The sequence below is a fragment of the Leucopleurus acutus genome, assembly GCF_964270905.1.
Source record: "Leucopleurus acutus genome assembly, chromosome: 10".
Lineage (NCBI taxonomy): Eukaryota > Metazoa > Chordata > Mammalia > Artiodactyla > Delphinidae > Leucopleurus > Leucopleurus acutus.
The window spans coordinates 101,954,802-101,970,889 of NC_139153.1; the positions used below are offsets into that span (position 1 = coordinate 101,954,802).

General features: G+C 45.9%; 1 protein-coding gene across 2 annotated transcripts in view; it reads left to right on the forward strand.

Annotated features, from left to right (window-relative positions):
• Positions 1-16,088, forward strand: part of LYRM4 (LYR motif containing 4) — a 116,615-nt gene that overhangs the window by 72,788 nt on the left and 27,739 nt on the right. The window contains exon 3 of one of the 2 annotated variants that reach the window (XM_082848047.1): positions 1,022-1,081. The exons of the other annotated variant lie outside the window; for it this stretch is intronic. Coding sequence (XP_082704173.1) covers positions 1,022-1,072 — 51 coding nt within the window. The 3' untranslated portion in view covers positions 1,073-1,081. The remainder of the gene's footprint in view (positions 1-1,021; positions 1,082-16,088) is intronic. 2 annotated transcript variants of the gene reach the window in all.

Consider the following 16,088-nt stretch of genomic DNA (forward strand, 5'->3'; position numbering starts at 1 on the left):
ATAACCGCTATTGAATCCCTTAAACTGGAGCTCCTTCAGCCTGCCCAGCTGTCGTTTTCTGCTTCTCCCGTCCCCGGCCCTGGACGGTGGTCACGTTTGTCCATCATCCCTGAGTACCTTCCCCCCCAGCGCCCTGGCTGGCCACTCCTTCAGAGCTTCTCTCACCATGTCGGGAGTGGCTTCGCCTTGGAGCTTCCCCTCTCTCACCGGTCATCCCTCCTCCTCTGAACCCGCAGAAGTCACACAACAGATGCAGAGAGCCAGAAATACATTGGTCTTGGTTTTTCTTGTCATTTATGTTGAATTTTTTTTAAATACTGAAAATTTTTGAAAAAATAATGTAATGGAAACCCATATGCCTGCATCATGATTGACCAGGTGTTAGCATTTGCCATGTTCACTCCCTCTCGCTCACTTGCACGTCCTCTTGCCCTCCTCCTCTCTTTCTCTGTCACTATTACTGTCACTTTGTATATTTTTTCCTGACCCATTTGAAAGTCAGCTGCACACATGACACCTTGCCCCTAAATTTTTCCGCATGTGCCTCCCAAGAACAAGCACGTTCTCCTTCATGCACGCCGTGCCGGCATCACACCCACGACGTTTACCAAGGATACAGTGATGATGGTACCCATTGACGTGACACACAGTCCGACACAGGTTTCTCCACACTACCCAGTCGTACTCCTCCCTCCCCTCCCACTCAGGATCCAATGCGGCTCCACCCCTGGCTCTGGCCCTATCACCCCTTGCCCCTCCACACCTTTTTTTGGTCTTTTGTGACCTTTCAGTTTTGAAGAGGCCAAGCCAGTTGTCTTGGATGGTGCCCTGCAATCTGGATTTGTCACTTCACCCTCCTGCTCGGGTTCAAGGGAAGCATTTTTGGCAGGAAGAGTGCAGGCACGATGCTGCTGCGTGCTTCCCTCGTCCCCACCTCGGGGGACGCGCGCTGTGGGTTTGTCCCACTGTTAGGGTCGCTATTGATCGTTTGCCTGAGATCTGCCCTTCTCCTTATAATTAGGAAGTGATACTTGAGACCCAAGAAGTGGTTTCCTGTTCTGCAGCAACTTAGCCTTCACAGGTAAGGACCCCACCTGAACTAATTATTGCATCAGTGGTTGCACAGATGATTTCCTGACTAGCTGGCCTTCTAGAAAGAAGGGCTTTTTCTTTCCTCCTCTTCCCTCTTCTCCCCTAATTTTTTGAGTATCACTGTAGACTCAGGTTCTTTTTTATTGGAAACGTTGTGATCTGTTGCCGTCATCGTTCTTCTGGATGCTCACACAGTCCCACACTTGCCAGTGGGAGCCCTTTCCAGCCAAGTCCTCCTCCCTCTGATGTGACCCCGTTAGTCTCTGGGCACTGCCTTGCTCTCTGACACAAGGAGGTTTTTTTGTTTGTTTCTTCCCAATAACACAATACAATTACCTGTTACTTTCTATCCATAGCTGTGTTTTGTCAGGAGAGCCAACTATTTTTAAAAAGCAAACAAAAACTGTGTGCCCCATTCACAGCTAAAAATAAAATGCAATGTATTTCTCCAGAAATGGATTTCTGGATCAAAGCCCAGCTACTAATAACCCAGATAAACTGGCACTGCCTCTCCGGGAAGAGTAGACCGTTACGGAATATCTGACTCGGCCTTGTTGGTGTGCGACAAGCTCTTCCAGGACAGCAGAGAAAGGCAGATGAGTTGTATGTGTAACTCGGCATGTAACACATTCACCAGTGGTGCTCTGATAAGGTCCACTGTGTTCCAGACACCGTGCAGGTGCTCTTGCGGAGGTCAGAGGAGATGAGACCAGCTGAAAAGGAGAAATGAGCCAATACACGACAGTGTGCTTATTGGTGTTACAAGAATTAATAGGGGAAGAGGAAGTGCAGAGCAGAATACAGGGGAGTTGGTCTATGAAGGAGCGCAGAGTGAAGGGGAACTTTGCATGGATGGCTATTTGTGTGTTACTGCAGGCCAGACAGTTCCGACATGTCCAGCTGTTAAGTGATTGATTGTCTCTGTGTCTCCTGTGGGTAAGGGGGTGGGGCGGGGGGAGGCGTGGGCGGAGGGATGAGAGAGGAGGAAATTCAAGAAGTTATGAAACTCAGACCAGCCTTTTGCTTTACCTGTGCTCCAGTCTCATCCAGTGGTTGTGATGCTAGCGGGTATCCTAATAGGGGTTACTTCTGGGGTAAGAGAACTTGTTTTTCTCCCTTCTGTGTGGCAGATATCCTGGAACAAAGAGGGCAAATAGGAAACCCCACTTGCTACCCCACCCCAAGTCAACAAAGATAATAGAACACTGTGAAAGAAAATGAGGAGTAACTGCATGATAGGTTCGGCTTGAAATCACGACATGGCTTCTTTAAACAACGATCATTTGTCTCAGTGCCACACTGTTTAGACCATGATATGATTAGCTTGGGTAACTTCTTTGCTTTTAAATGAAACCTTTAAATGTTTAATGTGGTTTAAAAAGTTTTTCCACAAACAGCTTTCAATGCCATCAGGAATCTCTGTGTGGTGATGGTAGTTGTGTTGTATTCCTTTAAAATTCTTTTTTTTTTTTTTAATGTATTACCAAAGCTGAACGAAATATTCTTCAGGTAGCTCTTTCATAGCACTTGATATTCTAGCGTATGAGAATTTATTTTCTTCCACTCTAAGGAATGCTGTTATTTTTATTGAAACTTGAATTATAATTGTATTATAATTTTACAATTAAAAAGAAAGAAAACAAACTGTCCATCTAGCCTTTCAGCTTACTGCTCTTGTTAGCAGTTTCAGCTTTTCCCATAACTCTCAGTTTCATTTTAAAATTTCATTTAGTGGATTATAGAAATGTGAGCCTCAGTCACAGTAGCATATTTTCTGGTTATAATAGACTAAAAGGAAACGAGCTAGCATTCTAAGTTTTGGGGAAGTTTTGTGATGTCATGTGTAAAAGTGAATGCCCTGGAATTCTGTACTTGCATCCACTGATTAGTTTAGTACTGGCACAAAAGTAGAGAAATACAAATTAGTACAATCAGATATTAACATAACTAATCTGAAAAATGATAGCTGAAGGGATACTTAAAGATGCCGTTCATTTTTCATGATATCCCATTTCTTTGAAAAATAAACACAGACATATGCTTGTGTCCATAGTAAAGCTACTGCTAAATCACTGTAACAGGTAGGAATAATAAGTGGTGATTTGAATGGGAAATTAAGACAAACTCATTGAAACCAGTGCCTCATATCTTTTATTTCTCCATTTTCACATCTAAAATACAGGTAAAGAAAGTGCTTCTAATTAGATGCTTACAGAGTTCAGCATGCTTGGTCGAAAGATAAAAATGCCCGGGGAGTTCCCTGGTGGCCTAGTGGTTAGGATTCTGGGCTTTCACTACCGTGGCCTGGGTTCAATCCCTGGTCAGGCAACTGAGATCTCGCAAGCTGTGCGGTGCGACCAAAAAAAAAAAAAAAAGTAAAAAAGAAAGATAAAAATGCCCAAAGGTACCGCATTTAAACTGATTTCCAAATTTGAAAGCTTCTGTAGAGCATTTCCCTTTTCTTGTTCTAGTTTTTTTTTAAGATGAAGGAGATTAAGAGGTACAAACCTCCAGTAATAGAATAAATAAGCCATGGGGATATGATACACAGCATAAGAAATATGGTAAATAATTTTTAAGAACTTTGTATGGTGACAGATGGTTAGTAGATTTTCCGTGGTAATCACTGCATAATACATGCAAATGCCAAATCACTGTGTAGTATACCTGAAACTAACATAATACTGTATGTCAACAATATTTCAGTGTAAAGAAAAAAGAACTCCCTTTAGATTGTTGGTCATATAAATGCCATGGGAGTGGGGAGGGGCGAACAAGGGAGAGGGAATTATTCAAAAGTGAATCTGTTTTTAAGTGAAAAACTCCAATTATGTATTCCTTTTAAAATAATTTTTGTTAAAACATATGTATGTATATAAACAGTCCAGTGTCATAAGAGTGCAGCTCAGTGTGTTTTTATCAACTGAAGACATCCTGTGCTCAGAGCGCAACCAATGCGGGCGTATTACCAGCACTCCAGAAGCCCCTCATATTTCCTTGCAGTCACCACATCCCACCAAGGATATAACCACTATCCTGACTCCTCACGTGGATTGGTTTTCCTGCTTTTATACTCTCTGTAATGGAATCTAGCTACTCTTGCTCAGTATTGTTTGAGATCTCTTCATATTCTTGTATTCTGGTATGGATGGTTCCTCCTCCAGGCTGTATATTTTTTCATTTGTGAAGACACCACCAAATGTATTTATCCTTTCTTTTTCTCTTTTTTTAAAGATTAGTGACTCATTGACAGAATTTTTTTTTAATGCAGTAGTTTTTATTTTATTTTTTTTATTTTTGGCCACGTCGGGTCTTAGTTGCGGCACATGGGATCTTCGTTGCGGCTCTCAGGCTTCTTTCCAGTTATGGCACGTGGGTTTCCTCTCTCTAGTTGTGGAGTGCGGGCTCCAGGGCGCGTGGGCTCTGTAGTTGTGGTGCGCGGGTTCCAGAGCATATGGCTCTGTAGTTGTGGAGCACGGGCTCCAGAGCACGTGGGTTCTGAAGTTTGCGGCACATGGGCTCTCTAGTTGAGGCGTGCGGGCTCAGTACTTGTGGCATGTGGGCTTAGTTGCCCTGCGGCATGTGGGATCTTAAGTTTCCCGACCAGGGATCAAACCCACGTCCCCTGCATCGGAAGGCAGATTCTTTACCCCTGGACCACCCAGGAAGTCCCTGTTTATCCTTTCTCCTGCTGATGGACATTTGGGTAGTTCCCAGTTTGGGGCTGTTTTGAACAGTGCTGTTATGAATGTTCTGGCACTTGTCTGTTGGTGAATGGCCGTTCTAGGAATGGAATTGCTGGGTCATCAGTTTGCATGTGTTCAGCTTCAGAAGGCACTGTCGAGCCTCCACAGTGGATGCACCCAATTGCATTCCCATCAATCAACAATATATGTTCCAGTGGTAGTTCCACATCCTCTGCAATACTTGGTATTTTTGTGTATTTTCATTTTAGCCAGTCTAATGGATATGGTAGTTTTAATTTTAATTCCTCTAATGACTCGTGAAGATGAGTACCTTCTCATGTATTTGTACATGGAGGGATATTTCGTGTTTACAGATTGGAATGCCCAAAATTATAAAGGTGTTGGTGTTCTCCAAATTCATGTATAGAGGTGATGCAGTCCCAATCATATTACTAGCAATGGTTTTTTTGTAGAAACTGAGATGTTCATTAAAAAATTCTCATGGAAGTTCAAAAGACCAGGGATAGCTAGTGCATACGTAAAGAAAAAGAACTGGCATATTTCCACTACCACATGTAAAACCTCTTCTAAAGCTCTGTTAGCTAAGATTGCGTGGCATTGGTACGTGGCTAGGCTACCTGATCAGTGGAACAGAACAGAGTCCAGGAAGAGACCCACTTACATACAGTCACCTGGTTTATGGCAGAGAGGTAACTGCAGTGCACTGGGAAAGGGATAGCCTTTTCAATCAGTGGTGTTCAGTCTGTTGGATAACCATTTGGGGGTGACAGTATCCTGACCTCTTCCCCATTCATACGTAAGCATGGATTGTAGAAAAGAAATGGACTGTAGATTCAAGTGGGAAAGGAAAGACAAGTTTAGAGGTGTTAAAGAAACAAAATTCAACTGAGTAAATTTTAAAGGTTTTATTGCCTTTATTGAAGGACTCATGAATCAGGCAGCATTCAGTGTAGCAGACAGAAAAGAGCTCCAAGGGGCTGTACAGAATGAAAGACGTTTATAGGCAGAAGGCAGTGGGAAGAGGGAGCACAGAGTGGTTCGGTTGTGGCAAGGTCACTTCCCTTTAGAGGTGACGGGTCTGTCGGGCAGGCGACCTAATGAGTGCTGATCGGGTGATTCCTGATTGGCTGGTTTAAGATTCCGTTTCTGGGAGAGACCGAAACTATAGCTAAGTCTCCGTTTGGTGGTGTGTGGCTTAGCATAACCGACTCCATTTTGGACCTGTTGTTTTTAACAGAGGAAAACAAAAGAAAACAGCTGCATTACTTTGGAATAGGCAAAGATTTCTTAACTAGGACACAAAAAGTGTGAGCCATAAAAGAAAAAAAAATTGAGCTATACTAAAATTACGGTGTCAAGAGCAATAGTAAGAGAATAAAAAAGCAGAGAAATGGGAGGAAATATCTGGAAAGAGATTTGCATACAGGATATATAAAGAACTCCTACAAATCAGTTTTTAAAAGACTGAAACCAACTCCTAAAAATGGGTAAAAAATGTGAACATTCACTTCACAAAGGTGATATCCAGATGGCCGATTAACTTGGGAGGATTCCCCTTTTGCCACGGGCGGGGGTGTGGTGTTCTACTTTTAATAAGAGAATGTGTGTGTCATTCACATATTCAAGTACTTCTTTACTACTGACAGCCTACAGTAGTATGCTTATGCAACATCAATAATGTGTGTGATTACGTTAACATACAATGTCCTTTAAATATTACTGTTTTAGGCTCATGATGTTTTGATGCTATGGACATGTAAACATGCAGGATCTAAAGGATGCAACAGCAGGAGACACCAGATGGTTTCACACTTACTTATAACCCTAAAGAGAAATTAGCTTTTCCATTAGCATGAACGTGAGCAAAGAGATCCCCCCCTCCCGGGCTTCCCTGGTGGCGCAGTGGTTGGGAGTCCGCCTGCCAATCAATGCAGGGGACGCGGGTTCGTGCCCCGGTCCGGGAAGATCCCACATGCCGCGGAGCGGCTGGGCCCGTGAGCCACGGCCGCTGAGCCTGCGCGTCCGGAGCCTGTGCTCCGCAACGGGAGAGGCCACAGCAGTGAGAGGCCCGCGTACCGCAAAAAAAAAAAAAAAAACCGGTTCCCCCGTGCCGCTTGCTCCCCAGCTCTCACCCACCCCGCTTCTCTCTCTCTCTCCCTCTCTCCCTCCCCCTCTCCCTCCCTCCCTCCCTCCCTCTCTCTCTCCCTCCCCTCTCTCCCCCAACTCTGTCTCTAAGCTATCCCTGACCCACTGCTGGTCACTCATGTCATCTTTAGGGAAATAACGAAAGGACACGTAAGTGGCAGGATAGAGGAGTTAGGAGGCCTGTTGTGTGCTCTGCGTGAACATTTTTTAAAGCTGAAGATGTAATGGTTTGTGTTTTAGGTAAATGAAGTAGGTGTGACCTTGATAGGAGACCAGGTTAAAACCTTCTGTTCTAATTCATACTGATGAGGGAGAATCATATGGAGAGCTCTACAGACTTGCTGACCCAGGGGGGTCCGGTGCAGCCTGGACCACGGGAGGCCCAGAAGCTCCCTGGGTGATCTGATGTGCAGACGAGGCTGGGATCTGTCCTGGCCATGAGTCAGGGCACAGTTAACCTGAGACACCTTGACTGTGTTTTGGCTTTACTGGGGGAGGGGGGCCTTGTTCTTTCTACGGCTCCTCTCCAGGGAGGATGAGCCCTGGGAATGACTAACAGGAAGTGGTAAAACTGATACTCTGTAGAGAAGGATTTCCCTCCTTTCCTGATTATCCTCTGAGCAGCGCTAGCTCAGCAGCGAGGCTCTGGCCCAAGAGAAAGGCCTGGGTTGCTGCTGCATCTGAGAATCCGGCAGTCCTCCCTCCTTGCTTCCCTACCGCCCACCACGCGGATGAAGGAGTCGTGATTGTAAATCAAACGCGTCAGTGTTGTGAAAGCACGCGGCTCTGCTGCAGCTTCTTCCTGTGAGAAACACGACCGTGGTGGCTGTTTTCATTTTTATTTTTAAAATCCCGTTGTGAATACAACTATCCTCTAATGAAAATACATCACTAAAATTTTACATAATTCATACAGCCTTTTGTGACTGCTTTTCTCAGTAATTAATATTTGCTTTCCTCTTCAGTAACCAAAAATCATTGATGTACTGTATTTTAATATTTTATATTACACTGTTTTAACTAATTCCATAAGTTATTCCAAACGCTGACCATAAAGGTACTTTGAGAAGGTTATAGACAACAGTTTGAAGACAATGCCATAGAAAAGTCTAAATAAAAGCAAATAAAGGAGGACTTCCCTGGTGGTGCAGTGGTTGAGAGTCCGCCTGCCGATACAGGGGACACGGGTTCGTGCCCCGGTCCGGGAAGATCCCACATGCCGCGGAGCGGCTGGGCCCGTGAGCCATGGCCGCTGAGCCTGCGCGTCCGGAGCCTGTGCTCCGTAACGGGAGAGGCCGCAGCGGTGAGAGGCCCGCGTACCGAAAAAGCAAATAAAGGAAAACTTTTAAAGGTAAATCATACTAATTTATCATTTATCCAACAGTTTTTTTTCCATATCTTATATTTCTTCTGTTCCTTTACCTGTCTCTTTTGCCAACCAAAAGAAAATGGGAAATAAAATTTTAACCTACCGCCCCTAATCTGATTCTTATTCTTAATATAGCTTTCACTCACTAGATCAAAATGGCATTCTTTAATAAAAGATATAAATTTAATACCACAAACAATAATTTAGACTGTTTTGATTACCCCATAATTGAGCAGTTTCTTCTAGTTTTAGACATACTGTGTGTATTATCCCATGCAGATTCCCAACATTTTCACTAAGTTGGATAAGACCAGTCGCGTTACAGTCTTCATTTGTCTCCTGGGAGATGTGACTTTCTGGATTGTAAATACAGGATGTAACCATTACTGGATTCCATTTTTCTGATCTGTATCACTTGCTCTGTTTGTTTTGGGAGCATCTTCATCTCTATAAATGTATGACCCAGGTGACGTGGAGGCAGAGGAGGGAAAGGGAAAAGGGAAGAAAAGTATCTCATGGGCATCAAGCAGATGCCACTTCACACCTCTGCCTGGTCGAGAACCACGCCCCTACCAAGCCAGCGTCTGGCCTTGTCCTTCATCTGAGGAAATGGCTGGTACCCAGTCCAAGAGAGTGGAGCCCAGCTCTGTCAGACATAGCAATTCCTACAGTTTGTACTTCTCCAGGAGCTTAGAATCTGGTTGGGAAGGGGGGAAAGTTACACACACAGATGGACACACCTGAAATTAAAGTACCACTTACTGTTGTGAGTTCCAGAAATAGCCGTGCGCTAAAGGAGACCAGAGAAAGCACAGAGCACTTCTGGATGGCTGGTCGGCAGACGGCTCCTTCATCGGAAAGGTCAGCCCTAAACTGGAGAGAGGGGATTTCAGAAGGAAAAACAGAAAACAAGATTCCAGGAAAGGCTGATGGCTTAGAATGAGAAGGCCACAGGGAAGATGAGGATATGGGGAAGCAGATGAGCGGCAGGAAAAGTAGATTCCAAGACCTGGCACACGTGCCAGGCGAGCAGGGCCATGTCGATAAATGCCCCACGTCGAGTATTAAGAACTTTGGACTGAGGGGGGGTCCCATAAGGCTTCACAGCAGAGGTATGATCTGAGGTGACTGTAAAGAGAGGTATGGATTTTAAGGAACATTCTTGAGCAGAATGTCAAGGTGAGAAGGCCTGATGCATGTTGGCCTGCCGATGGCGGAATGACAGCTTTCCCCTAGAGGGGCCTTGAGATGGTTTTGGGTGGTGGCAGTGCAGAACCATTAAAAGTGTTCCGTTTCAAAGGCTCCTCTCACCAAGGTCGCCAGCAACCTCTTCGTTATAAATACTGAATAAATTATAATAAAATAATAATTTCCGTCCCGCATCTCGCATGATCTTTCTCGGCTTTTGAGCATGTGTTGACCTCTTTCTCCTGAAAACTCTCTTGCCCTGGTGTCTGAGTTGCCCCCACTTCCCTGGCTCCCCCGTTCACCACCCTCGGTCCCCGCCGTGGCCGCCCTTCTCCGCGCGCATCTCCTCGTCCACATTCCCACAGCCTGGCCCTCCGCCCGCCCCCCTCCTTCACCCTCTCCAGCCCCGCACTGACCCACCTTCCTACTCAGGTTTCCACCCGTGAGTGCGAGTGCAAACGCCTGCTGTCAGCCTGGCCCAGACCCGGGTCTTCGTGACTCTCCCATGCTGCGACGCCAGGGGTCACGATGACCCCTCTGCTCCCCATTGCTGCACGTCCTGTTCTACACCTGCCTGCACAGTGAGGTGCCGGGGCCTTCTTACCACCCACATCTCACTAAAACTGTGAACCTGTAAAAAACTCCCACCCCACCTGATGGGCACATTGCCTCTAGAAATCTTCCCTCCTTCTAGACTTGACCCTCTTCCAACCTAGCAAAGGCAATGACAGTGACTGTATAGACTTGTGCTTGACGGGTGTAACCTCAAATGCCACATACCAGAGGAAAGAACCTTCCATACGGCCACCTTACCTCACTGTAGCAAGTGCTTTGGAAAAGAATATTGTTATTAATACTGGCTGTGAGCACCTACCAAAGGTTTTTCTGCCCGTATTTGCTTATGCTTCTTGAAATACTTTGAAATATTGATTAATCTTAAATCTACATAAATACATATGAATATAAGTACGTACATACATAAATACATATGTGGGCATACATGCAGATGGATGGATGATAAACATAAGAATAAAACCTTTGGGGGGATTAGGACTCATTTTTCTTCCTTTTTTTTCCTTCTGTCTGAGTCTGTCCCAGTAATAAGCAGAGTGGGACATGCTTTGTGTTGCTGCTGACTTGGAGTTGAGAGCTGCTCCTCTTTTCAAAGACCCGCAGCCTCTTTCCGTCGAATCAGGAGTCATGGCGGCAGCAGGGCCTCTCGCTGATGTCTTTCCCGTGGGCTTGATTTAGTCCAGCCGGTACCCTCCTCCGGCTCAGGCGCTGTTAAGATGGAGAGATACGTTCAGTTTTAAACGAGCGAACCAAATCTGTCTTCTAAAGAAAAGGAGGAACAGCCTTCTGTGGCATGTCTTTAAATGGATTAAAATGTTGATCTTAGAGAAAACGGGAGCCTCCCTCATGTTTTCATTATTGAGCCAGGTGAAATGAAACGCGGAGCTCACTGCTAAATGCCACCTCTGGGGATTTTGCTGTGTTGCTTCTGCTTTACAGTACCCCGCAGGATTCCTTCTTTAGCTAAAGCAGACTGTTGTAAGTGTACAGTCTCAGCATTCTTTTTGAAACACCAGACACTACTTAGTTGCCTCATACCAAGAACTCTGCAGTGTTAACTGGCCATGAACGTCTAATCGTGCGAGAAACAGTTGCCGTGTGTCTACCTTCACAAGTGAAGGAAGCGGCAGCCTGAGTCTGGTAATAAGGTACCGGTTACCAGAGTACTGCCTCTTAGTCCTCGGCAGGCAGCTAGTCCTTATTCATATAAACGTTTGCTTTTAAGTGAAATTATCACTCATAAAATAAAATGTAGGCATTAAGTGGAAACTCTTGCCATACTAGTTTATTCTTGATGATTCATGAGAAAATACTTTTCCATATTGTAGGCTTTCATTCAATATCGATTTATAAGTGAGCGAATATCCGTATGATTTTAAGGGGTGGAAGAACGCTTTCTCTATTTTGTAAGGGTCACAAACCTCTGAACCTGCCGTTCTGTGCCGTTTATCTGAGTTTAAGGGGAAAGTTCTAGAAGGTGGACTTAGCATTGCTTTACTCTTATTCATCAGGCAAAATTCAAAACGCTGGAAGAGGTGCTTTTTTCTTTCTTTCTCTCGAAAAGATGGAATCAGTCTGGATGGGAGGATAGGGGAAAGTCTTGGAATAGTACTGTGATGTTTGCTGTGATTGGAGACCCTAACGGGTTTACAGGCTGCTTCGGGGGAAGTCAGGACCAGCTCCGGTGGTCACGATTTCTCTCCCCGAGGGGACCCGAACGTCTCCTTGTGTTGAGCCCTTTCTGTTGGCATGAAACAGATAGGAAGAGGTTCAGAGGTTTGGTTGCATGGAACAGATCTGGGATGGGATTTATTCTAAGGACACCTAGGGAAACAAGGCCTCTCGGCCACGAGCCCCCGCAGGTCACCCATCCTGCCTCCCCGAGACTGGAAGCCCTGCAAGGATGTGGCAGCAGCTCCCACCATTCCCCTTTCCCATCTCCTTGCTGTCTCCCTGCTTATACTTTCTGCTACCAGTGGGCTGACTCTGTTTCAAACAATTGCTTGGATCCTTTCAGATGGGACGCCCCACCCTTACGGGCAGAGTCCCTGCCCCTGGCCCCTTACAGGCCTGGCCCTTAGCAGGTACCTGGGCTCCCAACACGTCCCCCAGGTGCTCCGCTGCCGCCGGGGCCTCTTGGGCCACTGTAGAGACCGGCTGGGGGCCTCGGCTTGTGGATGGCTGCCTTTCATCTTGAGATGAGGCTGCGCCTCTAGGACAGCCTGCCTCTACAGAGCTAGTGGCAATGCACCTTGTTATCTGGGGTTTGATAAGGGGTTATTCATTGTTTACCTTTGCCACCTGTTTTGGCAAACACTGTACAAGATAGATGATACAGTCCTATAGAAGAATTTGATGTTGAGTGACCAGGTTATAAATCTATATGGGCGCCTCTGGAGGATGTCCGGTCTGCCCAGCCTGCTTCCAAAGACATCTCAAGACTTTCCTCTCTGCCCTTTCCTCTTAACCATAGAAATCAGCTGGTAGTTTTTTCTTGGGGAGCGTGTGTGATGCCTGGAATACACACAACCTGAGAGCTGCACCAAACCAAAGATCTTTGCTTAATGTTTTACTTTTTTTTTAAGTGCTCCCCATGCATTATCATTTTAACCTTCAGAGTGGCTGGGAGAGGCTGTATTCACCTGCTGCTGCTGAGAAAACAGACCTAACACTGCACGACAAGCTTAATGGCAGAACCAGTATTAGAATCCCCACTTTCTGGTAGGTTCCAAGACATCCTGACACAAATGTGTCTGATCACTAAATATGTGTGTGCATGGTTCCCCCAACACAGACACACACGCACGCACACACATGCATACACACCTGTGTAGACTCAGTTCTTGGAAAATGACAGAATTTACCAGCATCAATCATTTCTTCTGTTTGTGGTTATGGTAGCTGAGAATTATTAGCCTAGTGAAGATGGAGTCTGAAAACCTGTCCTGTGTTTCTCTAGTATTGTTGAGCCATTAGTCTAGCAATAGGCAGTGCAGGGGGCTCCGTGATTTTGAACAGAAGAGGGTTTCTGTATCCCTCTTCTTCCTGCCAACCATCCTCTTAGAGTGACATCGTTTGTAAAAATTCCCAGACCTGGGGTGAAGGGACTTGAATTGTGATGCCCCTCCACCGGCACTTAGTATGTAGTTGGGTTTAGTTACTGTGAATTTGTGAATCAGATTTTTAAATCTGTAGAATGAGGTACCGGAGTTTTGTTTCCCAGTGTTTCATGTACATGCTGCAAGACCTTAGGTCCTCCACTCCACTCTCTCTACTACGTCACCCACTTGTAACGCCTTTCCCATCCAGGCCAGGGCTTGGGGACTGGGAGTGGGGTGTCCGAATATATTAAAACTCTTCCTTACATAGACCCAGTTTGCAGGTGTTACAGGAAATTCCCTCTGCTGTCTAATTCCGCTCAGTTGCATTTTTTATGTTAATAGGCTAATATTTTATGAACTTATAAGATTGAATGTATGGAGTGAGATGAGTATTTCTGATAATTACTTGATGGGGGTGGGGAAGTTCAGCAGAAAGCCATTGAAAACTTCCAGACTGATATTGATTAAAATTAGTGGCTCAAAGACTTAGAGTATCTAATTTACAGGATTTTTTTCACAGGTTATTCTATGACTTAGGCAAAAATTGTTGCGCATCATTTATGATAACATATATCAGATAATTTTCTGTGCTGAATTTAAAGGAGAGCCAGTAATTTAGAATCAGAGCATTCTGTGTGTCCCTGTATAGGGTGTTCTCAGGCTTAATTGCTGCAATTAAGTATTTTTATCTGGGATGTTCTACTTCTAAGGGGCAAGCTCTGTTTTCTCTTTTGGAATTATCAGGATCTTCCTTTTGTATCTTTCTGTATTTCTTTCTACCAAAGAAGACACAGTGGGATGTACTTTGTTTAGATTAGAAGGATGAAAGATTATTAAAAGCCAGCTCTGGTCCCTTGTTTAGTCTGTCATGCCAGGCACTGAGATACTTACTACAGATGTGTTGCTAGATTACAAGTTGTTTATTTCCTATGGATATTTCCCCGAGTGGCGTAAGTTATATGGGTGGTACCATCCTCCTAAGAAATACTTTGGGCATCACATACCTCCCAGCCTTGTCGCGTTGATCAGGGAACAGCATGGTGGGTGATGGAGCTCGGAGCTGAGTGTGTGCGTGTTGACTTGTGTGCCAACCTCAGGCAAGTCACTTGCCTTCTCTGGCTTATGGTGCCCTTATCTATAAAATGAAGTTGAGTTGGTGGTTTATTTCTAAGGTCCTTTCCGGTTCTCATACTCAGTGATTCCAGTGATTCATGTTAGCAAGAATATTATCATCATACTTTCATTCATTCATTCAGCACGTGTGTATCACCCTCTGTGTCCAAGGGGCTGTGCTAGCTGCTGTGGTGCCTCCAGCAGTGAGTCACCCAAAGGCCCTGCCCTCCTGGGCCCCCATGCAGCCAAGGAGGGGAAACAGCCACGCAAGTGAAAGGAAGTAAAAGTGAAAAATAGCAGTTGAGAAGGACAAGGGAAACTAAACTTACATTTAGTTAGCCTCTCTGTGTGCCTTAGAGACGCCACTTTGTACATTATGTACATTTTATTTTAATTATCATGATAATCCTGTGAGCTAGGTGTTATTATCCCATTTTATAAATAAGAGATCAGCGGTCGTGCAGCTAGAATATTGTGCGAGGATTTGGAAGCAATGTTTTGTGTTTTCGAAGCCCGTGCTTCTCCTATGAAATCATGTTGCCTCCTGATAAAATGCTAGAACTGATAACAGGAGATCGTGTATGCTATTGGGGGCAAGACAAGCACTTTCTAGTAGAGGAGTCATTGGCTCAAGGACTTAAAATGGGTGGAATTGGCACGTGTGACCTGGGGAGGATGTTTCCAGCAAGGAGCCAGGCTAGAAAGGTGGGTGGGCCGGGCTGAGTTATTGAAAAGGCATTTTGGAGCCGCTCCAGATTCGGGTAGGAGGTTAAGTGAGCAGAGGTCACCTCGAGCCATGTCTGTAGGGCACCCCTGTGGACGGGGATGGGAGGGGAGCCCTCTGGTCTGGCTGGGGAGCAAGAATGCAGGAAGGAGCTGATAGGGGCTCAAATGTCAGGTCAACATGAGGGGAGGGGACATGCAGAGACGGCTGTGGCTGCTCACAGGGGTCCTGTCGCTGGGAAACCAAACCAAGATCGGGAGCAGTCCTGAGAGACACCACGAGGACGCGGATTTTGGTGAACCTGAGATGCACGTGATTCCTTCAGCTGAAGTCCCGGGACTCGGGAAGCCGTCAGAGCCTGATCCTGAAGGAGGAGGGGAGCCCTGATCCTGAAGGAGGTGTGGGAGTCAAGGTGGACCAGTGAGGGTCTGGTCCTCTCCAGTTTACAGAGCACGCGTGCATTTGGCGTCTCCCACGCTGTTGGCCATGTGGCCAAAGGAGAGGCCGCAGAGCAGGGATCCCTCTGCTTCTGGCTAACTGTTACTAAGTGCCGGCTGCGGCCAGGCACTGTGCTCGGGTCTCACATCCCTCTGCGCTCACAGGTCTGTGAGGCGGGCAGCATCGTTATCTCCACCTCACCCAGGAGCCAGCTGGGACAAGGTGACGCAGCACCTGACTAGGAAATGGCAAAGCTGGTCCCCAGACTTGTTTAAACAGAGAGGAGAAAAAAGTGCTGTCATCAGGGAAAATCAGGCTCAAAGAAAGAATTGCAAGGAGGGCAGATGAGGTTGATTCCTCTGTGTCGTTTGCCATTAGCACCTTGGAGAGTAACGTGGAGAGTGGAGTGGTGGCACGTCCACCCCCACTGACATCACCCGCAAAGCGTGCGCATCACCCGCAAAGCGTGCGTGCTTGGATTCTTTTGCTGACGTGCTGGGATTGTCCAGACTCACGTTGGGACAGACAGGCCACAGCACAGAGCTGCCTCTCAGTGCCCTGTCCTACTCCACCTGAGAGAAGAGTGTCTGAAAGTCAGCAAGGGCTCAGGGAGGCTTCTGTGCATGAAGGTTGGATGG